This window comes from Aquila chrysaetos, chromosome 20, assembly GCF_900496995.4.
Source record: "Aquila chrysaetos chrysaetos chromosome 20, bAquChr1.4, whole genome shotgun sequence".
Classification (NCBI taxonomy): Eukaryota; Metazoa; Chordata; class Aves; order Accipitriformes; family Accipitridae; genus Aquila; species Aquila chrysaetos.
Genome location: NC_044023.1, coordinates 24,406,967 through 24,429,175, shown reverse-complemented (window position 1 = coordinate 24,429,175; position 22,209 = coordinate 24,406,967). Strand labels below are relative to the sequence as shown.

Below are 22,209 nucleotides of genomic sequence, written 5' to 3'. Positions count from 1 at the left end.
TGGAATAGCTGTGATCCTGTTGCATCAGTCCCCTGTCTCAACCAGATAGTGAGCAGCAGTCTTTCACACACTTTAGTGAAAGCTTTTTTGTGCATAATTGACTGCACGTAGCATACTCAGCACTTTTTGATGGCTTGATGTGTGTAACACCTCCTTTTCTTGCCTGTTCTCTTACTAAACTCAATGGCACTGATTTTCCAACCTCTGTTTTTGCAATCTTTAATGTATTTCCTGTGCCTTGTTATCAATAAACCAGTAATTTTTTACTTTTTCCTTTCCTTTCATGAAGGATTCAGGACAGGCTATTCCTCTTGTAGTAGAAAGCTGCATTCGTTACATCAATTTGTACGGTAAGTTGATTCAGTAATATCAACAGAAACTTTCTGCAAAGGAAATTAAGTAGTTGTAATTAGCAGTGAAATATAGTAGAGATGCCCGCGGCCCTTCCTACATGGGCTCAGGTTATAATTACAATGGCATTGGCTGTGATGTAGCATTGGATGACTGGCAAATATTTAGGTCTTGTTAGCACTTACTTAGGTTAAATTGTTCGTTCAGGCCCCAGGCCAATGGGAGCCCTTTCAACACTTTGATCTGGGGGGCCTTGATTGGAGAATACGAGCAGAAGTGAATTGTAGCAGGCTGTCCCCTTCTTGCTCTGAGCCTTTCTGGGTGCACAGACTCCTAGTTTCTGCTGTTCTTTACCAGAAAGTACCACGTAACAGTTACAGAAATCTTTTCTAAAACTTTGTTCTTTTCCAGGCCTTCAGCAGCAGGGCATTTTCAGAGTCCCTGGCTCCCAGGTGGAAGTCAACGACATCAAGAATTCGTTTGAGAGAGGTGTGTTGCCAGGGTGTGCAGCTACAGCTGGAACACCGTGTCTGAGCAGAGATCGTTGGTGGGAGTTTCAGCGTGTGCTGGATGCATTAGACATTGTGTAAAGCCTGTGCTAAAGGCCTTTCTGCTATGAGACACGAGGAGGTTTTATCTATCCCCTTCTAGGTATCTTAGTATTGTATCTCCAGCAATAGCAAGGAGTCACTTAGGGAAAGAGTATGAGAAGGAGGGGTAGGTGCAGAGGTCTTTTCCACAGTCATTAATTAAGAGCATGAAAGCCTCAGATGAGACTATAAAATTGTTTGGGATCCATTTTCCTCCTTCCTGCAGTGGTTTGTCAAGGGAGGAGCAGCATTGCCATGTGTACCTGGTGGCAGTGTCGGTTGTGGAGTTGCCAGTGATTCTGTTGAGAAAATCACATCGAAGGTGCAAGGCTGGCAAGACAGGGCAGAGCAATCCTGCTGTCACTGAGTGAAGGTGAAGCTGTGAAAGGGGCAGTCTAGATGGGGGTAATGGCCTCCACGGCATTAATCTTTGAGCAGCATCGGAAGGATCAAGGTGAAGGTGGCCAGGCCAATGAATAAGGCAGTGGTGGGATTGTCAAAGGCTGGAAGATTTGCACACCCAATTTAAGAGGAATCAGTATCCAAATCCCTTAGGTTTTGAAAGCCCTTTATAGATTTAAGTCAGCACAATGCTATCCAGAACCATTCAGTCTATTCCAGAGGCATAATTGCATCCTCCAGCCAAGCCTGTCTTCTCAGGCTTTCACCCACCATTGTTCAGATCTGCTCAGCTCTCTGAGCTGTTGCTGTAAATGCAAAAATGCACTGGGCTGGAAACGGTGAAGGAGACTGAACAGTAACATCTTCCGGAAAGGTTTAAAATCTCCACAATAAACTGGTTTTTTGTAGGTAGGGCTATAGCATGTCTCAGCATGATGCTGTGTAGCAGGTGCCTTATTAAACTCTCCTCTTGCTGGCAAAATGCATAGCATAGAAATTTTAGGTTTCTGCTGAGTTAGTAAAAAACACTTGCTGTGTTAGTCCAACTTGACAGTAATGCTGGAAATAAAAACTCTTCCCTGGGCAGGTGAAGATCCCCTTGCTGATGATCAAAATGAACGTGACATTAATTCAGTGGCTGGAGTCTTGAAGCTGTATTTCCGAGGACTGGAAAACCCCCTCTTTCCTAAGGAAAGGTTTCAAGATTTGATATCTACTATAAGTAAGTACATGTGGCAGCTCTTCTCAGCAAATAGGGTGGGACAAGAAACAATAAACGGGGAGCAAGTACACCTGAGTTTTGCTAATAACAGCTTATGCTGTAAGAAAGGTTATAGGTCTGCAATGGAAGCTGTTAGGAAAAGACATTAAGGGTGTGAACTGGCAGCGCTGGAGGTGAGGGAGAGGTAAAACATCTTGCTATGGCTCTTTTAAAATCTTCCTAGCATCATGAGGATCACCAGAGAGTCATCTCCAAGCTTAGGCCAGTGGGCTGCACATGCAGCAAGCCTGTATACACATTTGTGGGTTGCATGAGGGGTCATTAATTGCTTGAACAGGGTCGGCTGCTGTCCTGCCTGCACAGATCTCTGTAGGTAATGGTGGTTCCTGTGCCTGCCTATCAAGTGTCATGCAGCCATGGCTCCTGGGACCCAAAGGGGTTTTGCTGCTTTAGCTCGGTGTCTTCTACTAAACGTAGTGAAGGTCAATAACTCGTGGTTACTCACAAAGCTTCTCTGACTCTTGGCTCTGCAGACTTGGTTTCAACCTCACTCGATCAGCTGTTCTCCAAGTGTTTGCTATGTGCATTTCCCATCCCAAAGAAAACCAAAAAGTGCTTTGGGATGTGAGCAGAGGTAGAAGCTGAGCGTTTTTAATCATGAAGGGTCTGGGATTGATGTCAGGGAGAGCCTAGTTGCTTCTTGTTCTGTCCTGAATTCCCCTCCCAGCTCCACTTGTTCCTCTGCAACTGAAGAAACAGATATCCCAGCTGGGGTTTATTTCTCTCAGTACCTTGTAGTGATGACATTTATTTATTGGCAAGTCATGGAAATTACTCCCCTGGGGGAAAGGAAGAAGACAGAATGAATTTGATGTTTCAGAGATGATGGAGGAGCGTGTTGTGCGCTTTGGCTACAGGATGACTATTTTACAGGAGAAGCGTCAGGGTTGTTTGGGGGTTCGAGTGTCTTGGTACGTGGGTAGCTTCAGGCGGACTGACTGCTGAACATGTGCTGAAGTCCTTCGTTTGGCTTTCACTCCTCATGGCTCCTTCCCCCCTTCTTAATGTGCATAACTGCTAGAGATTTAGTGATGTCAAGACAGACAGATGATACCTAGAGGGGAATGACGCAGGGATGGGCTTGTTCCAGAAGGAGAAGAATGTGCTCTTATTTTTCAAGAACAGTTGTTTTCTATAGTAGCTTTAGGAAATTTGCTGTTGCCTTTCAGTTTTGATGTGTAAAACAGCACAGCACACCTGTAACACAGCAAACAAAGGAAGCTGTTTCTGTACCAGTTTTGTGCCCTGGACAGGGATTTTTTAGCCTGGCTTGCAGTCCTCACTCTGGCTGCCCTCCCTGAGGGGCCTGCAGCAGGCAGAGCAGGGTCCCTGAGTGGGCACAGCCCCCAGAGAAGGGGATGGGTCCAGTTCGGTGCCAGGAAATATGCCTGGTGCTTGGTGATGTGACTGTATGCTTGCAGATAGGCTTGTGCTTTGGAACCATCCCTAATTAATGCCAATTTGCACAATTTATTAAGCTTTTGGGAGCTTTTCATTGCAAACATCATGTGTTAATTTTCTGGATAGTATTCTCTTCTTTCTTTGTTTTTTTTATTTTAGCAAGAATCTTCCTTTTCCTCATCTTTCCTTTCTTTTCCTGCTGCTGTTGCTACCTTTTGATTAAGGATAGATTTTAAATGAATTGAAGTGCCTCGTTCCCATTAAAAATCTGACCTTAAGTGCATCTGATTTTCTGCCACATAAATATAGGCTGTGTAATAGGTGTCCCAACCTAAACAGATTGAAGAAACCTTCTTTCTTTGAGAACCACTGCTCAGTAAAATGCCACCCTTGCTGTAGGATGTTCTGTCTCATTTTGTAATTACGGTGGAAAGGTTAAACGCAGCCGAGCGGTTTGTCTGGGCTCTCCACCGCAGTGCATCACAAAGCCACCTTGATTTCCCTTGGCGCCTGCTAAGGTATTCTGAATGAGGTTTTTGCAGCAGGTGCTGCTGCGCATGTCGCAGGGCCTCTGAGTGCCCCTGGAAGCTGCAGAGCCACATCATTCCCTGCTGATGTGATGGGGAAGCCAGGCTTGCTGGTGGCAGATGAAAGGCTGGCTTTTCCTTTGGCTTGTGAGGGACGGACAGTTTACATGGAAGCGTTTCTCAAATGCACATGAGAAATAGGAGGATAGAAAAGGCACTTTGTTTGCAAAGGTTCATTCAGGGTTGTGCCTGTATTGTAGAGTGACTGATGATTACTCCATTAATTCTTCTGAGTTACAGCCAGTTGAAACATTTTGCTAACTGAAAAAAGGCAAGTGCTTCAAGACAATTTCTTCCTCTGGGTTTTGGAACAGATATCTATTGTTGTAGGGTTTTATCCAGTTTTTATTTATTTCTTTTTTTTTTTTTTTTACAAACGTCCTCTTAAGTGAAACGAAACTGAAGAAGTAGAGAACCCAGTAAGCAATAACAGGGGATCAACACATTCCTTAAAAGGAAAAATTTCCAAAATTAAATATTATAAAGATTTCCATCTTTGTACTGACGCCAAATTTTGATCAGAATTTTGAACAAATGGCAGGCCTGCTACATCTTTTTAGTGAATTTTATTACAATTAGCAAATGTCAAGTTTGAGCCAGCATAGTAAAGTAAGCACCTCTTCCATGCATCTGAGGCCGACTGCTCTCAGGAAAGCTTTGGTAATCTTTGTCTGCTTTCTGTAAAATAAAAGCCACAGGATTAACTATCTACATAACATATTGAGCAGATACTAGCTTAAAAACCCCGTAGCCTTGGGGGCTGGCATGTGCTGCCAGCTGGTGCAGGATGGCGCTGAGCCCCCCGGGCAGGTCGGTGGTGGAGCGGGGCTCTCCTGCTGCGCGGGGGCTCCAGCATCCTCTGGGTGCAGGGCTGCAGGAGGGTGGGGGGGCAGGACAGGGGTCCCTGGGCGAGTGAGCTGGCGCTGAAAGCAAGATAGCTCTATGTCACCTGCTTCCTACAGAAGGAAGCTGGTTTCTGATAGCAGCTGTGGGCTTTGTGCCCTGCTATAGAAAGAAGTGAATCTTAAAGTGCTGACTCGGAATCGGTTCAGATTAAATTCCCACTGAGACCACTGGGAGACTGGAGCAGAAGGGCGCAGAAGGACCTGATGGTTAATCCGTAAGAGTAACGTGAATAAAAACCTCATTTTCAAATCTGCACTGGAGAACCAAGCAGTGCTCCATTTTCCAGTGCCACATTGACTAAAGCTGTTGAAAATTGTTTGTCGAGGAATGGACTAAATAATGCATGAACAGTTACTTTAAAAATAAAACCATGGAAATGTTTATTTGGCTGTTTATACTGAATCTGAACATAGATATGAATTCACCTGTGGAAGAGCACTATGCCCAGATTCTTTTCTTGGACCTTAGTGCCAAACCTTAGTGGGTCAAATCTGGAAACGGGCTATTGTTTTCCTTGCATAGTGGGCTACTAGATCCAGAACGAGTCCCTCTGGTGCCGTATTGTCTCGTCCTGAGAAGGTTTAAAGATGTGCTTTCTATCCATATGTTCCAGAAATCGAGAACCCCACTGAGAGAGTGCACCAGATCCAGCAAATCATCGTCACTCTGCCCCGGGCTGTCATCGTTGTCATGAGATATCTTTTTGCTTTCCTTAATCAGTGAGTCTTTTTTTTCCTCTTTCACTTAGTTTCTCCTTGTCCTCCTTTTTTTCAGGGCTTCCCTGTCTTTGCTGCATGAGTCCTTTTTGGTATTGCCACGGAGAGCTGTACTTTGCTCCTTCCTCAGCCTTGCCTAGCCATGGCTGTGTGTTCAGGGAAGGTGTACAGTTCAGTGATGACTGCTTTTTTGCGTGATGGGGGTTTGTTGGTGGGAGGTTTTTCTAAGTGAGCGGGGAAAGTCAGCACCGCACCTCCCTAATGCTTGTGCTTGCAGCTTGTCGCAGTACAGCGATGAGAACATGATGGATCCCTACAACTTGGCCATCTGCTTTGGGCCCACTCTGATGCACATTCCAGATGGGCAGGATCCGGTGTCCTGCCAAGCCCATGTCAATGAGGTCATCAAAACCATCATCATTAATCACGAGGGCATCTTCCCCAGCCACAGAGAGCTGGAAGGACCTGTCTACGAGAAGTGCATGACTGGAGGGGAGGAGTACTGGTAAGGAGCGGGGGCAGGACTTCATTGTTTGCAGAACTTAAAGCCAGATCCCCTTGTTAGGGTTATCTTCTGGCACTGTACGTTAAGAGTGAACTTGTGACAAAATGCAGGGTTTTGACTTGATTCCTGGTAGACAGAGAATTGACCCCAGCTCACCCAAGTGTAGGAAGAGGGCTCTTGGGAGCAGATCCCTGGGAGGATGAGGTGTGAGGAGAGCTTTGGGGAAGTTCAGACTTAATATTCAGGGCAGCTGAGCCTAGGCTGAGTACAGTGCTAGTGAATTTGCCCCTTTGCAGAAGGGGCATGCCCTTTTGCATTTATTCCTGTTAAACATTATGAATTAGGTGTGCAATTGATAAGTATTTGATATGCTTGTGCTGTTTTACACTGGTTAAGAATCTTACTCCATACCAGGCTGTCTGTGTGGTTCTTAGTTATAAATACCTTCATAAAACTAAGAGGCTTTTGCACATCTAACCAATTAGTCTCTACTTATATATGTCAGCTTTGCTTTTCATTTTAGCCTTGCTGGTGAAAACAGGCAATTTCACTGAGTTTTTCTTTTCATTTTTCTCATGCTGACTCAGCATTATAAACCTCAGTAAAAACTTCAGGAGAAAATTGTTTCCAATAGGAATATTAATACTTATAAAAAAAAATATTTTAGCTGCAGATTCAGAGAAGTGTGTTGAGAGCAAAACAGAATTTTAGGTCAATTCTAACCAAATTCCTCCTAGGCTGGAATTTTTGAGTAGTGTCTCATAGTTCCATGATAATTTGCTAGTTGGATGAAATCTCTTAGCCCGAAGTTAACCTGAACCTACCAATTCCTTTTGTTTTGTCAGTGTTAGAGGACAGATGAGTTTGCATTAGCTGTGGATGGGATCAGCCGTGTGCAGTTGCATTGCATCGCATCTTTCTGGTGCACAATTTGCGCTACTTGGTATATGCAGGATAGGAAAACTCCATAAAAAAACTCCCACGTTAGAAGTGTAGGTGATATTGCACATTTGTCTGGAGGATGCTGGAATTCTAAATTGACGTTCAGATCTGAGTTTTAACAAACCAGTATTTATAACAGACTTGAACTGGTTTGTGTGCAAGCTCTATACATTTCTGAGGCATAATCTTCCCTGACGCTGATCACTTGCCACCATTCTTACTGATGCAGGGACAGGATAAAATGCTAAAACTCATTGTGAATGAGTGAGTGGAGCATTTTAACTTGGTATCACTTTATATTTGTTTTGCCAAATACGAGTAAGATGCACAAGCAACAGAATGTGACGTTCTGGGCCTGAAGATCAACGTGCGAGTGTCTGCTGTTCTCAAAGCAAGTTCAGAGATCTGCTGTGATTTAAAATGACCATCTCAGTCCTATGAAAACTAAAACCATAACTCTTTCCAGTGTCACAGGGGCCAGAATTTCCCTGAACAACTTACTTTTGCTAAGTACCTTAGGAACAGAATCTTGTTCTTTCTTTGAAAGCATGGTGTATTTTATTTCAGTGACAGCCCACACAGCGAGCCAGGCACCATCGATGAAGTTGACCATGACAACGGCACGGAGCCACACACCAGTGATGATGGTGAGCACAGATGTGAGCAGCAGAAAATTGGGTCTGTGTTAGAAGAGCTGCGCATGCAGGAAAGCAGTGTGCACTTCGCTCCTAATCAGATTAGGGCCTCAACTAATATCTGGCACTTTAGTGGGGGTTGATGTTTTTGTGTGCTTACTAATGAATATGCATGTTAATAAATGTTGTGTATAGGTTGTGCAGGGACCTTTGCAGTGGTCTGACTCCATGGCAGGATACATGGGTTGTTTTTTTAGAGCTGTTCTGTGAGATTCCATTAATCCCATATATGACTTTTTTTTCCTTCTCCTTATCGTCTGTGCTTACATGCCACATGATGGTGAGGACGCGCTGCGTGAAATGGCTCATGAGGACAGGAGGGGAGATGGGGGGCTGACATGGGGGGGATCAGCTCTGTTTGCTGCGGGCCCTTGGATGCACTGCGGGGAAAACAGTGAACATCAGTGGCCCCGTTGGGGGCACTCTGAAGTGAGGGGGTCTTTCAGCTGCTTTTATGAGGCTGTGGATAATCCCCTGTCAAGCAGCCGTCTCCTTGGCAGAAACTCAGTGCCCCTGTATTCAAGCAAGCCACAGTCAGTTCTGTTTCCATTGGTGACAAAGTACCCGCCTGCTCGTTTTTCCTCGTGTCACGCCCGTGGAGCTGGCCAGCTTCGGAGGGTGAAGTAGGATGTGTTGTGAGCCAGGACCGCGTGGATGGGTGCAGCCGGGTGTGAATCCCTTGCAACTGGGTGCATCACCAGTGTTGGGTCACGCTCTGGAGGAGGCTCAGGTCCAGCTTTCTGTAAGCTCCTGTCTGCCTGCACGTCTGCGTAAACCAGCTCGGAGTTTCACATATGGGCTCTCAGTAAAAGCTTTGAAGCTCGTGGCGATCACAAAGGCGAGCGTGGAAACGGGGGTGCTAGCACAGCTGGTCAAGAAGCGTGTTTGCTCCAGGACGCGGTACCGAAGCAGGAGGAAGCGCTGTGCTTCCTGCACCCGGAGGCACCAGCCACGGCGAGTCCAGGAGACCCAGCTGGCATGGCTGAGGGACGGTGAATGTGCAACCCCACGACATCATTTAATGGCAGGACTTTGCTGTGTGGAAGGGCACCAGGCAGCCGAATGCCTCTTCTGCTTTCCTGATGGCCACTGTTTCCTTGGACACGTTCTGCTCCGACAAAACGCTGACACCTTCCGAGGCTGGCAGCTGGCGGGAGGGCTTGCCCTGCTGGCCGGCACTGCGGGGAGGAGGGGAAGGGCGCAGCTGGGCCGGACAGCTCAGGACCTGCTTTCAGCTACAGACAGGAGCCGACAGGACTAGAAGATGAAGGAGAGCGAGCTGCCATTTAGCCAATTTTATGCTTGGGTGGTCACATTAATAGCTCTGTTTGGAGTTCCTGGGTGATTAACTGTGGTACAAGCATAGAGAAGAGGAGCAGCTTTATTTTGTGAATTCACATATTCCTTATTCCCCTCTCCCTTGCCCCGTGAACCCTCCCTGCTGGGAAGCTCAATATTTTATCAGGGCTGTGAAAGCCCTCCTGGTAGCCTCCCCCACTCCATTTCCTCCAGAGCATTCCTCACTGATCTGCTGTAGTGCTCCCAAGCACCCTGCTGCTTGTGTTGATGCAGATGTGTATTTTAAGCTGGGGAGAATCAGTCTGCTGAAGTGACCTGTCCTGTCCCACATGAGGCGAGGAAGGGCGCAAGGGTCTGATTCAGTGTCTCCCACGTCTTCCTCCGGTATCTCCTCCTCTGTGTGGATTTTGTCACTGAGCAGAGCGAGGGGTCGCATCCTGATTGCTGCTGATGCTGAGCCTGTGGTTAGTGATGAGGCAGACGGAGCAGAGCAAGTTTTCATGTTCTAATGAGAATGTGGCAGATCTGGAGGAACTGGGCATATTTGCCCTGTTTAGCTTTGTCATTGCCTGTCTGCCAGTCTCCAGGTGGGGTTTAAAATGATCAGGTGTCTCAAACTATCAAGGTACGTTAACTGCTTGCTTGCTGGCTCCCATAGGGGCTACAGGTAGTTGAGTGGTGGCAGCCTGCTTTTTCACCCCTGTCTCAGAGCGAAGTGAGGCAGAGTGCAGTCTGCTCTTGCCAGTGAGGAGAGAAGTGCCGTTGCTGCCTTGCAGTCACTGCAGTGGTTTCTCTGGGATTCAGCGCTCCCAGCTGGAAACAGATATGCAGAAGAGCTGGGCTCCTCCACGGGCTCCTTGGCGCCAGCCAGGCTCCTCTTTGGGTGCACCAGCATCTCCTGCTGTGATGCCCTTGGCCAGGGCCTCAAAGGCTCCTGGTGTGCTCATAACCTCCCAAAGTGAAGTCCTGCCTCAGCCCTCTTGAATTTCAGGCCCTGAGCTCCCAATTTGTGAATCCCTGGTGTTTGGTAGAGCTTAAATTAGAAAAAGTGGAGAAGCGGTGAGGTAGAGTGCTGGAAGGTCTGCAGATGTGGGGGTGTGATGCGGAACAGCTGCCTGGCCAGAGCCAGTATCATCATTTCTATGGGGATCCCCAAAGGGGGATTCGTTACTCATCAATAATTCAGGCCAAACTGTCTCCAGGATAAGGAAAGGAAGAGAACGTAAGCGGGGCTTTGATCACAGTATCTGACACAGCTTAACAAGATCCCAGTCTGGAGGATAATGGGGTTCTGCAACCGAAGAAATCACTTTATAGGTAGAAAATGAGAGTGCGGGTGACGATGCCGTATGCACACAGGGAAATTTCAACTACTCCCCATCTGGTTTGTAGCTTTTTGTAATTGCTGGTAGTTTGTGAGTCTGTGAGAAATTCCAGGAAGGCTGGAAGAACAAAAAGAATTGATCAGTCTAAAAATAAGATGGTTTGTACTCAGTGTAAGATGCTCTCGGGAAGCTAGGGCAGCAGCACTACTGCTGTTCTGGTGAGATGTCTCTTTCTAGGATTTATTGTGCCCTTGTGATTGTTGAACTAAGCTTTTCTCTATCTGTCCTTCTCTCCTTTGCAGAAGTGGAGCAGATTGAAGCCATAGCAAAGTTTGACTACATTGGACGATCTCCACGAGAGCTCTCCTTTAAGAAAGGAGCTTCGCTCCTCCTGTACCATCGGGCATCAGAAGACTGGTGGGAAGGGAGACATAATGGTGTGGATGGCCTTATACCCCACCAGTACATTGTGGTGCAGGACATGTAAGTAAAGTGGCATGTGTTGATCCAGGATGTTAAAATCACGTAATTACATGAGGTCCATCTTTAGCCACCTAAAATAGGTGGTCAGATTTTCCCAGGTTTAATGACTTTGGTGAGAAATCTGGATCTGGTTTGCATCTACCTCAGATAGTTTCTCGTTCAAGCTGATAAAGCCAAGCACTAAATATTGTACCTCAGTGTGCCTGAACCCCATCTATCACTGACTCCTCAAAGTGGCATGACCCAGGCTTAGTATTGGCCTTGCCCCCTCTGTACCTTGCCCTGGCACTGTTCAGTGCTCAGCTGGCCTGTAGGCAGATCCCAGCGTCCTTCGCAGATGCTGCTTCCATTACAAGTACTGTACCTGGATTCATTAAAATGGCAACTACAGCACAGGTTGATAGGGAGATGTGATGCTCACTTTTTCCAAGCTCTAGGTACTGTCTGAAGTGGTGGCCTTGGTCCAGCCCTTTGTTAACAAAGTCTGGAGCTGCTGGAGTGGTGATGTTCAGATCCATGCTGTGGCTGGGCCCTCGCCTCTCTCCTGGGGCAGAGCCCTGTTAACTCATGGAGGTCTCCTTTTCCTAGGGATGATGCGTTCTCCGACAGCCTGAGTCAGAAGGCGGACAGCGAGGCAAGCAGCGGACCACTGCTGGATGATAAAGCCTCTTCCAAGAACGACATCCAGTCTCCGACGGATCATATTGTGGACTATGGCTTTGGGGGAGTAATGGGCCGGTAGGGAAACTCTAATTCTCCTATGAACACAGAGGTGGTCGCTGTCACGTGCGGGGAGAGTCTGTGTGTGGTGTAGGGCAAGACAGAAGGGAAGGCTTCAGTAAGGACTGCAGAATAATATGAGCATGGAGGGGGTTTTCATGTGCACTGCTAATGTAGATCTTAACAAGTAAAGAAGGTACTGTGCTGTCCCTTTCTTGGCACTGGCTAAAATGTCTGTCTTCTCTCTTGCCGTAGTCTTCTGGAGCTGAAAGGCTCGAGTTTGGTTTGAGCTGAACTCTCAGAGCTGAGCAATTGTCTTACAGCATGCAACCAGATGCTTTCAGTCTGACGGACAGTGACCTAGTCTTGTGATGGATTCTTTGCAGAGTGAGATTGAGGTCTGACGGTGCAGCTATCCCTCGCCGTCGAAGTGGGGGGGACACCCACAGCCCACCCCGAGGGATGGGTCCTGGCATAGACACTCCTCCTCGAGCAGCGGCCTGCCCTAGCAGCCCCCACAAAATACCTCTTAACAGGGGCAGGATTGAGAGTCCTGAAAAGCGCAGAATGGCGACATTCGGCAGTGCAGGCAGCATCAATTTCCCAGACAGGAAGGCCTTGTCTGATGGCCACCCGCTGAGATCGACCTGTGGATCGACTAGACACAGTAGTCTCGGAGATCAGAAATCTCTAGAAGCAGAAGCACTTGCTGAGGTAAGAGGGTTGTGAAGTGGCTCTCAGTGCCCAGGGATCGAGAGGCTATAAAATAAAGGTCACTCGGGTTGCACCGCAGAGCCCCTTCCATCTCAACGCACTTCAGAATTACAGTGCTGTTGTAGCTGTGATGGTTTAAAGATAAAAATGAGCAGCCAACAGCTTGCCTGCTTTTCCAGCTATCGGTTGGTCTAATAAAAGATACTGCCTCCTTCCACAAACCTTTGGAGCATTCTTTGAAGCAATAGACAGAAACGTTCGATCCACCACCAAAATGCACTCACCTCCCGCAGGGAGGGAAGCGCATTATCTTCATCTGATGCTCCATAAGGAGCTTAGATGGAGAAAACTGGATTTGCCGAATCAGCATTTGATGCTGGATGTTTGGAGAAAGGTGCTTCAGGTTTGTTACTGACTGTTTGTAGCTGGGACCTGAAAATGTTAGTCTAATCTCAGTGTGACACCTCCAGCCATGCAACATCATTGGCATCACACTAGGCCGTTGGTTCCACAGTGCTCATTAAATTCATGTTACCTCCAGCACAGCCTGCAGGTCTCCTCTCCCTACCGCTGGCAGGAGGCCCCCAGCCAGGTATCAGTCAGGTTATACCAAACCTGTCAACATCTCAGAGAACAGTCCCTTCATGGAGCAGGCGGCAGGAGGCCCCCAGCCAGGTATCAGTCAGGTTATACCAAACCTGTCAACATCTCAGAGAACAGTCCCTTCATGGAGGCGGCAGGATTCCCCAGCCTCTTTGGGACCACATAGTTCAGGCACAGTCCCTGTGGATGTGTCCAAACAACCATGGGTCGGGCTGGTTCAGGGGCTGGGAGCACCGTGTACAGGCTGTTCACCATCCCCTATTTCAGCAGTTTGCTGGCAGTTTGCTTCATGCCACTCTCCGGCAGGAGCAGCAGCTGGGGGACGGTGGGTGATGCCCAGGCGGAGGGGTGCAGCTGCTGGGGAGACCGCTGCCCTCCACCCGGCAGCAGCTCGTGTGCCACAGGGTTTGGCAGGCTATTATGTGTCAAATCAGCTGCTTTCAGTGGGATAATTAATGATGATTGCAGAAAGGAAGAACTCTTACTGTCCTGTTTGCTTTTCCACCAGCCACGCTCCTTGTTCTCTTGCTCTGCAGCACGCTACCCAGCTTCTCTGTCCATCAAGAGCTTGCGTTTGGTGTGATCAATTTACAAAGTTACGGTCGTAGCACAGCGCGTGCCCTGAGCGATGGCTCGAGCTGAGGCACCACGTCCACCTTGGGACAGGATAACAGCACGCACAAAGTCCCCGGTCTCGGCTGATGGCCAGTAGCACGGCACCCTGGGGCTGCGTTCCCCAGCTGCAGTGCAAGGCTGTGGGGTCCGGGAGCCTCCAGAGGGACGGGTGAATGCTGAGGACAGAGCATGATACGCACAATTTTCTTGGGTTTTGGGGTTTTGCGTTGTTTTTTTAAACCTTGAAAAAGATTCTCGCTCAGCTGATGTAAATACCTTGAAGTCTGTAGAGCTGCTGGACTGGTAGTCCTGAGGCTTAGCTCTTGGTGAATATTTTCACTCATTATCTGAGCAGCTTAGTAGAATTAATTGGAGCTAACTTGATAAATTATTTCCCTTCTGCTGATCCTCTGAACATTATCTGAGGCTCACCAAGCGTTTTGTATGCATTATAAAATTAAGGACTTGTCTACAGAAGGACAGCGAGGAGAGTTAACTAGAGCTACTTCTTAAATGATTGATTCAGTTGCCTTAAATCACTTTTCAAATGGTCTCTTTCTGAGTTAGTGGCCTTAATTCAGTTAAGGTGGATTTAAGTGAAGCCAGACTAGGGCCTCTCTATTTCTGAATGAGACTATCAGCAATACCATTGTAGGCAATTTAGCTAATTTCCTTTAAATGGACACTTCTAGTTCAACTGGGTTCACCTTCTGGAGGATCTCTGTGGACGGACCCATGGGATCCGTGCCTAGGAGACATGACCAGAGGTGGGCAGGTGGTGAGGGGCTGGGGCCGGTCTCACCTCGGGTCCCTCCCTGCAAGCAAGGAGAGGCCTTCTCGCTGCCTCTCTTCTATTTATGGCGAGCTGCCATCGTGCCGCTTACTCTGCATACATCCCTGTGTGTTTCTGTCCCCACATGTGCCCACTGCCCTGTAGGCACAGGGACAGCAGAGCTCTTGTACATCAGATGGAGGCTGCAGGACCTCCTTTTTTGGGGAGAAACCAGCCTCAGTGTTGCAGGGCAGCGTGGAGATGCCCTGTCTCGTTGGAGATGTGGACAGGCTGATGTTCACCCCATCACTCATGGTGCCTGGAGCTTGCTCCCTTTGGAGCTGGCGACCAAACTCCTGTTGACTTGGGAGACGTGAGGCACCTTTGCGCGGCCAGCGTTTGGGCTTTACATCTTCTCCCAAAGCTCCTGCTTTGCCTGGAGGCCCCGTGTTAGGTCAGAGACCCACACAGACAGACACACATGCCAGGGTGGGGGGCATCTCCACGGGTGGGGTGCAGGAGAGCGGGTTGATGCTGTGGCGCGGTGCTGACATCCCTTTGTCGGTGGCGTTCACAGGATATCGAGAAGACCATGAGCACGGCGCTGAACGAACTGCGGGAGCTGGAGAGGCAGAACACGGCCAAGCAGGCCCCCGACGTGGTCCTGGACACGCTGGAGCCCATGAAGAACCCCCCGATGGGTGCCGCCAACTCGGAGCCCGCCAGCCCCCTCCACACCATCCTGATCCGGGACCCCGACGCTGCCATGCGGCGCAGCAGCAGCTCCACCACGGAGATGATGACCACCTTCAAGCCGGCACTGTCGGCCCGGCTGGCCGGGGCTCAGCTGCGGCCCCCGCCGATGCGGCCGGTGCGGCCGGTGGTGCAGCACCGCTCCAGCAGCAGCAGCAGCTCAGGGGTGGGCAGCCCCGCCGTCACCCCCACCGAGAAGCTCTTCCCCAGTAGCTCGACGGATAAATCGGGCACCATGTAGGCTGGAGCGCGGGGACTGCGGCGGGGAGAGCCAGCGCCTGGATGGTGGGAGCAGGGCCGGCAGCTCGGCAAAGCCTCGCTCGGCCAAGCGGGAAGTCAAAACCGTGCTCAAGAGGAACCTCTCCAAAAGGGGAACAAGTGCGTAGCCTAGGCCTGATGGTTGATTGTACATACGTGTGTGTGTGTGTGTGTGTGTATGTACATATGTGTGCACACACACACCCGTCCATGCAGAAACACTTCCCAAGCTTGCAGTCCTACGGCAGGAGGAGACGGCGGGTCTATGTGTCGGCACTGGAGAATACACGCTATATGTAGAAGTATATATTAAAAAAAATAAGTGTACAGAATTCGGTGACTTTTTTAAAAAAGTAGATTTACCTCAGAAACTGGCTCTGAAATGTCCTCTCTAGAGATGTTGGGTTGATTTGGGTTTTTTCCCAGGCTATTCGTGTGTGTGTGTGTGTGTGTGTGTGGAGATACATAGCAGCTGTGCGTCGAGCAATACAAGGCCAATCCTGGAATTTATTTTCTGCACCTCGTGGCATTTAAAAAAAAAAGGGGGGGGGGAGGGGGTAGATACAGTGGGTTTTGTTCACTGCTGGCCTATGGAGAAGAGCTGGAAATTCATAAATGCCAGTGTGTGTCAGGCTGGCTGGAGTGTCTTTTCAAGCTGAATCCCGAGACGCCTTCGCGTGTGCTGTGACGCCCCGGCCAGCGGCACCCGGCAGGAGTGGGGACAGAAAACGAGGTGTACTCCATTGGCTTCACGCAGGGAGGAGGACGTTGCTGCTGCACCGGGGCACAGTGCTGCCCTGCCTGCACCATGGGGTCCACAGAACTCCGATTTTCTTGAAGATTTCAGAATGAACAAGGACTAGTGACAAACCTGTGGTAAAGCATAAATAGAGTAACTTACTGAGTTTTGAGATGCTTCATTTCCCTTTCCCCACACACTTCTTTTTCTTTTTTTTTTTTCTTTTTTTTTAAAAAAACCTAATGATGTCTCAACAGATGGGACTAAACAGGCGAGGAGGCTTTGGTACAACAATGTTCCTTTATTTGAAGTTGCACAGTGGTACATGAGGGTCTTGATTCAGATTGCATCTTCTTGCATGAAAAGCATGAGCCATATTTGACCATATCAGATACGGAACCGATCTGATGGGGTGATATTTTGCACTTTCTGTACTGTACTATATAATACAACAGTTTGAGTTTATGCAAAAGAATCTACTTTTTGTTTTTCCTCTGAACATTTAACCCAGAAAAAAATATGCAGAAAGAGCTGGGGATTGCATGGTACTTTGTCTGATAATCAAGTCTCTTCTGTAAGCGCTGAATTCAAGACACTCTGTGCTTCTCCTGCAGTTTTTTTCTTCTTGTACAGATTTCCATGCAATGACCCGTGGTTTAATTTGGTCACTTCTACATGATCACGTACAGCCCCACCGTGAAACGGGCCATGGTGAGTCTCTTCAGCTGCATAGAAGAGCTGCACTAATGGCTCCTTCATGTTCATCCTTTCTTCCCGCTATCTCTGATTTCTGCTGTTCTGTCTGTCCCTGGGCGAAGAAGCTAGCGAGCCCTCCTGCCTCATCCAGCAGTCACCTGCCCCTGCCCAGGGCTTGTTTTTGTTCCCCCCTTCATCCTCCTCCTCTCTCCAGCACCGCTGCAGACCCCAGCTCGCAGGCGGCCGGAGGAGCAGCCTGACTTCCAGAAGGCAGCGGAGGGGCCGGCCGGGGCGGCTGAGCCCACCGCTCCTGCCGCGGCTCGCGTCTCGGCTGGGGAGCTCACCCGGCACGCGTCCGTGGGCGCGGGTACCCCCGCGCCGGGTACGGAGCCGGCGTCGCAAACCCGGCGGGACCGGCCGCTGTTTGTTCCTGTGCCCAGCGCACAAGCATGTGTCCCTTCCACACCCCGCTCCTGGCCGGCTCCTGCCCCTGCCAGTCCGTGTATATATATTGCTGTACTTGCTTAAATGCTGGAAAGTAACTGTTAACATGTAAACTGTACAAAAAATAGGCTAAGATTAGATGAAAGCCAATGCCACTCACCAAATCTTTGCACTTAGTAGGTAGCTCAATGTAAAAATAAAACCCAATAATAATAATGATAATAAAAAAAGAGATAAAAAAACAAAGCCGCAAAGCTAACCTTTCAGTGTACAGTGGGGGAGAAGTACTGTATGTAGTGATTCTGTCATTGTTCCTCCGTATAATGCTGTAAGGGGAAATGGTGTTTATGTACTTGTCTATTAACATTGTTGACATTTGTAATTACCACAATTGGTTCATATTGATGTTTATTTTTTTTCATAATTTTTCCCCCCTTTCCTAACTTAGGCTAACCCTGAGGTCAATGCCTCTGTCATTACGGGCAGCAGATGTTCAAACAGTCTGTCAGTCTGGTCTAGTAATGAACCAGCAAATGTGCTTTTAGGGGGAGGGAAGGAACCCATTTGGCACGAGAGCTGTGTATTCGTTGCCAGTAATTATTATTTTTTTTTCCATTTAGTTCCTGGAGAACATTCACTTTGCCAGTCTTCTGGTTTTTTTATATACTTTCAAAGACGACTTGATAGCAAAACCGTGTTTATTAGGGTTTTTTTTTTTCCTCCCTTCTTACTTTTGAAGATACGGTACAAGTTCCAGTGTCTTTCTGTTAAATTATTGCCTTTCGTTTTCCTTTGTTTCGTTTTGTTGTGGGTTTTTAATACAATTGTTTTCTTATCTTTAAGTGCCTTTTTGAGCACCAGAACAAATGCTTGGAGTTAATGTCCTAGGAGCTGTACACATCATGATTTCCTTTGTACAGTTGCGTTGTGCTGGGGGTGATTGCTTTTAAAGTCCTTTTAAATTTTTTTTTAAAGAAAAGAAAACCAGGACGTTTTGTTGAAGAATAAACTACCCCTTTTTAATACGGTATTCAAATTGTAGTTTTAACTACTGTAAATTTAAGGGAAGAAATGTATTTTTCTGCAAGCTAACTTGGCACAAAATTGAAACACGTACATTGTAGGAGTATCACAACTGGAACCTGCTCATGTTTTATGAGTAACTTTACCCCGATCCTCGATACCTCTCCAAAGGCGTAAAGACTGTAGGCTTCAGAGAGTTCACAGAGCTTTCACTGTGAGAACTTATGGCCGAGTCGCTGACGTGAGCGGGCGGTGGGAGCGCCCTGCCTCCCACCGCCCCGCTGGGCGAGGGTCCGGAGGCACCGGCACAGCCCCTCCGCGGGGACGCGGCAGCCAAGAGGAGGGCATCTTCACGGAGCAGTTGTTTCTCTGCTGTGCAGAGCGAGTGCCGACCCCCGGCTCGGCTCCTGCAGACCCCGCCGGGTCCCCGCGGACCTGCCCCGTCCCGTCCCACGGTGCCGTGGCCGCCTCCGGAGGGGCAGCTTGGCACTTGCCCACCCTCCCCGGGGCTCGGCGTTGCCTTCGGCGCTGCTGCCTTGAAAGCAACGGCACCCACGGCGCTCTCTTCTCCGTACAGACTCTTCAGCGATGCGCGCGAGTGTGTCGGTCCCCGGGGTGGTGATGACAGTGCACTTTCTTCCTTAGGCTGAAGTACTCCTGGTAGGTCATTTTTGTAAACCCTGGACTGTGTTATTTAACTAGCAGTGTTGTGGTTTTCACGGTGCGGCAGTAGATGTCCCGAGTCTGATCTGCTTCCGAGTGGCTGGGCTGCGTAGTCTGGTGGGGATGGGTTTGGTTACGCCGGGAAGCTGTAGGAAACCGCTGGCTGGCTGCCCTTTGTAACGGTCGTCCTCCTCCTCTGGTGTTGTCTCTGTAACGTATGGTGAGATGCTGTTCAGCTAGAGTGTCTGAGTGGGTCCTCTGTCATGTATGCTGATGATGCCATGTAGATGAAGCCACTGGTTGGGTGTGGACTCATCCCGTTGAATAAAACTGCTTAACTTTTCTCAAAAACGCTGGCTGTAGTTTCAGAATATTTGCTGCCTCTGGGAGCCGTGTGGGCTGGCACCCCTGCCTGCACCCCTGCCTGCGCCTGCACCCGTGCTCGCGGCTTCCCCGTCCCCTGCACCCCAGTCCGGAGGCAGTGGCCGGGGTCCTCCTCCAGAGCTGCCACGCAGCAGCCGCGCAGCACCTTCCCCATGCCGGCGGGCAGCGGTGGTGCCGTTGGCCGCGTCTCCTGGCCGCTGCTCCCCTGTAGCCACGAGCCAGGCCCGCGGTCGCTCGCCGTGGCTGACTTGGTGTGTTCCGCTGTGTGTGTTTAGATGAACTGCTGAGAGCACAGATGGGCTCCTTCCTCTCAGCCCTGGGCATATGGTGAAAACACGCAGGGAACAGACATGTAGGGCAATAAAAAAACCAAACCGCCGCCTCCAAGAGGGTGTAAATTTGGCCATTTCTGCTGGCGTGGGAGGGCCTGGGCTTATCTACACCAGCCAAGATGTACCCTGTGTTTCGGAGGTGTCGTTTCTTCTTCTAAATGTTATTATTTTAAATGCATTTAGGTAAAACCAACAGGAATGTTCTTCCATTTTATTTTGAACGAATCTTTGCCTTGAAGCTCACTGTGCTGAAACCGCAGTAGTTAAACGCTGAGGAGGGGGCTGTGGGGGTGTGTTAGGCTCCTCCTGGGGCGAGGGCTGGTGGGGAAGGGCTGTCCTCAGCTCTCCCAGCCCCTGGTGCAGGAATCGCTTCCAGCCCTCGCTGCCTGCGCCCGTCTTCAGGCAATTCAATCCCTTTGCAAACCTCCTGCTTCGGTGAGAGCACCTTTGGGTGGTTTATTGCTCGCCCACAGGGGAAGGCTGCCTCGGGTGGGGAATGGGGTAGGTGAGGATGGCAGCTGAGAAGCTGCGCTCCACATCTGCTCCGGAGAGACCTCACCTTCGCCTCTGCCTGCGTGAGCTCCCGGGACCTCGGTGTGTCTGTGCCTTAGGAGGAATGTCAGCTCAATAAGGCCAGGGTGATGCTGAACGGGGACAGCGGGGCCGCACCACTGCGGGGGCCAGCGCTTGCGGCAGGGACGCGGCCCCCCCCCCCCCACGAGCAGCCACGAGTGGGGTGGGTAGGGGTGAATGCCCAAGAGGAGCTGGGCTGAGCGTCCCCGCTGCCTCCCCCTGCTTGCCCTTCGTGTGTTTTGCGGGGGGGGTCAAGACTCGATCTCGTGTCGATGCTACCTTGTTTTTCCCCAACCTTTCACGCTGTGAGCCCTTCTCAGCAGTTCAGCGCGTTAGGGCTCGCCCGTGTGGGAGCATTGGATTAGTATTGCTCTCAAAATCCGGAGGGCGGCTTTGGCAGTGAAGCGTTAAAAGAGTAGGCTTGCTTTTCTTTTCGAAAGCTGATTACACAGACATTAATTATCACTGGAGGGGGGGGGGTGTGGACCACAACACGGCGCTCTTGCATCCCTCCAGCCACTCGCTGTGTGAGCACGTTCATGCCCGTAGAGACCTGCCACGGTTCCCTTGTTCTCACATTGAACGGTGTTTTTCTTCAGGGGTCGTTCCTCCCCACCACCACCGGACCCCCCCCGAGCGGCTCTGCCCCAGAGGGGGTTTACCTGCTGCCCCCCCATCTGTGGACGTGGCTCCCTGGCAGAGCCCCTCCGGGACCGGGGGCCCTGTGCCTCCACTCCTGTTATCGACAATTGCCCCCTCCCCACAGAAACCCACTGTCAGCTGCCGAGCAGCCAGAGCTGCTTCACCTGGTTCGTGACAGGCCTGCTGGAAAACTGAATTCCAGTGTGTGTCCCCCCGCCGCTGCCAGCCCCCCGTGTGGGGAACCCCCCCAGCCCTGCCACAGAGGACGTGTCACACTCGGCTCCGGGAAGGGGACGCGTGCCTGCAATGCACAAGCGATGCCAGACAAAAGCAGATGTCAACATGAGCTTAAAACAAAGATGATTTAGTGCTCGCTCTGTTGCAAACAGCACAAGAGCGATTATCTCCTTCCAAAGGGAAGGAGCAAGGGGGCTTAGGGGGCCGCGCAAGCCAAGGAGACGAACAAAGGCCCTTCCTGCGGCGGCGCGGATCCCCACCAGGCACCACGGCCTTTGGGACCGGCCCGGTATTTGCTTTTAAAGGATTAACTTGAGCCAGCTAAGTGGATATGAAAACCGTGGCGAGCGCAGGAGGACATCGTCCATCGCAGCCCGCGATGTGCTCGACGGCCCCGCGGTGCAGCCGGCACCCTGCCGTGGAGGTGCCCGGGCGGCACAGCCCCGCCGGCTCCCAGCGTCGGTCGCCCCTCGCCAGCGGCCCCAAGCCATGCTGGGTCACTCCTCGCCCAGGGCTCTGCACTTCATGTGCAGCACCTTGTGGCATGGCAGCTTTAACCTATGAGATTTATTACCAGATAAAGTAAAGCAATGTAATTAAACAGTTTTCCTAATGCACATGCGCTGCTGATTTCATCAAACGTCTGTCCTGCATTCAAATTATTCTTCTGCTGGACTCTCTCTGAGTTGAGAAGGTCCCCACAGTAATGCTAGTACTTAATGCACCAAATAATGCTAGTACTTAATGCACCTTTGTCTGAGAGTAAGCGTCAATATCATCAGTAAATTGATAATTGATTTCCAATTAAAAGTCCGTGTTCCCCAGCACTCCTAACTAATACAGGCTCATGTTAAGCTATTTATGCTTTCTTCTCCTGACAACAAGGCTTTTAGTGCCATAACTGGGATATTAAATTGGCACTGGGAGCTGTGTCCTTCGTCACTTGGCTCCGTGACAGGAGCTGACTTCCAAGGCCAGAGTGCGTGCTGCCATGCATACGGCACCTCGGCACCAAACAACGCGTTTCACGCTGGGGAACAATGTATTTTTAATGAAAA

At 49.8% G+C, this 22,209-nt stretch overlaps 1 protein-coding gene across 3 annotated transcripts in view; it reads left to right on the top strand.

Moving 5' to 3' along the window:
* SRGAP3 (SLIT-ROBO Rho GTPase activating protein 3) overlaps positions 1 to 19,334 on the top strand; it is a 133,590-nt gene extending 114,256 nt beyond the window's left edge. For 2 of the 3 annotated variants that reach the window (XM_030043882.2, XM_030043884.2), the window contains exons 13-22: positions 290 to 350; positions 763 to 840; positions 1,930 to 2,064; positions 5,632 to 5,737; positions 6,012 to 6,239; positions 7,749 to 7,828; positions 10,803 to 10,983; positions 11,572 to 11,721; positions 12,090 to 12,417; positions 14,985 to 19,334. In XM_030043882.2, coding sequence (XP_029899742.1) covers positions 290 to 350; positions 763 to 840; positions 1,930 to 2,064; positions 5,632 to 5,737; positions 6,012 to 6,239; positions 7,749 to 7,828; positions 10,803 to 10,983; positions 11,572 to 11,721; positions 12,090 to 12,417; positions 14,985 to 15,401 — 1,764 coding nt within the window. In that variant the 3' untranslated portion in view covers positions 15,402 to 19,334. The remainder of the gene's footprint in view (positions 1 to 289; positions 351 to 762; positions 841 to 1,929; positions 2,065 to 5,631; positions 5,738 to 6,011; positions 6,240 to 7,748; positions 7,829 to 10,802; positions 10,984 to 11,571; positions 11,722 to 12,089; positions 12,418 to 14,984) is intronic. The other variant, XM_030043885.2, reaches the window with a different exon arrangement.
* The last annotated feature ends 2,875 nt before the right edge of the window (positions 19,335 to 22,209 follow it).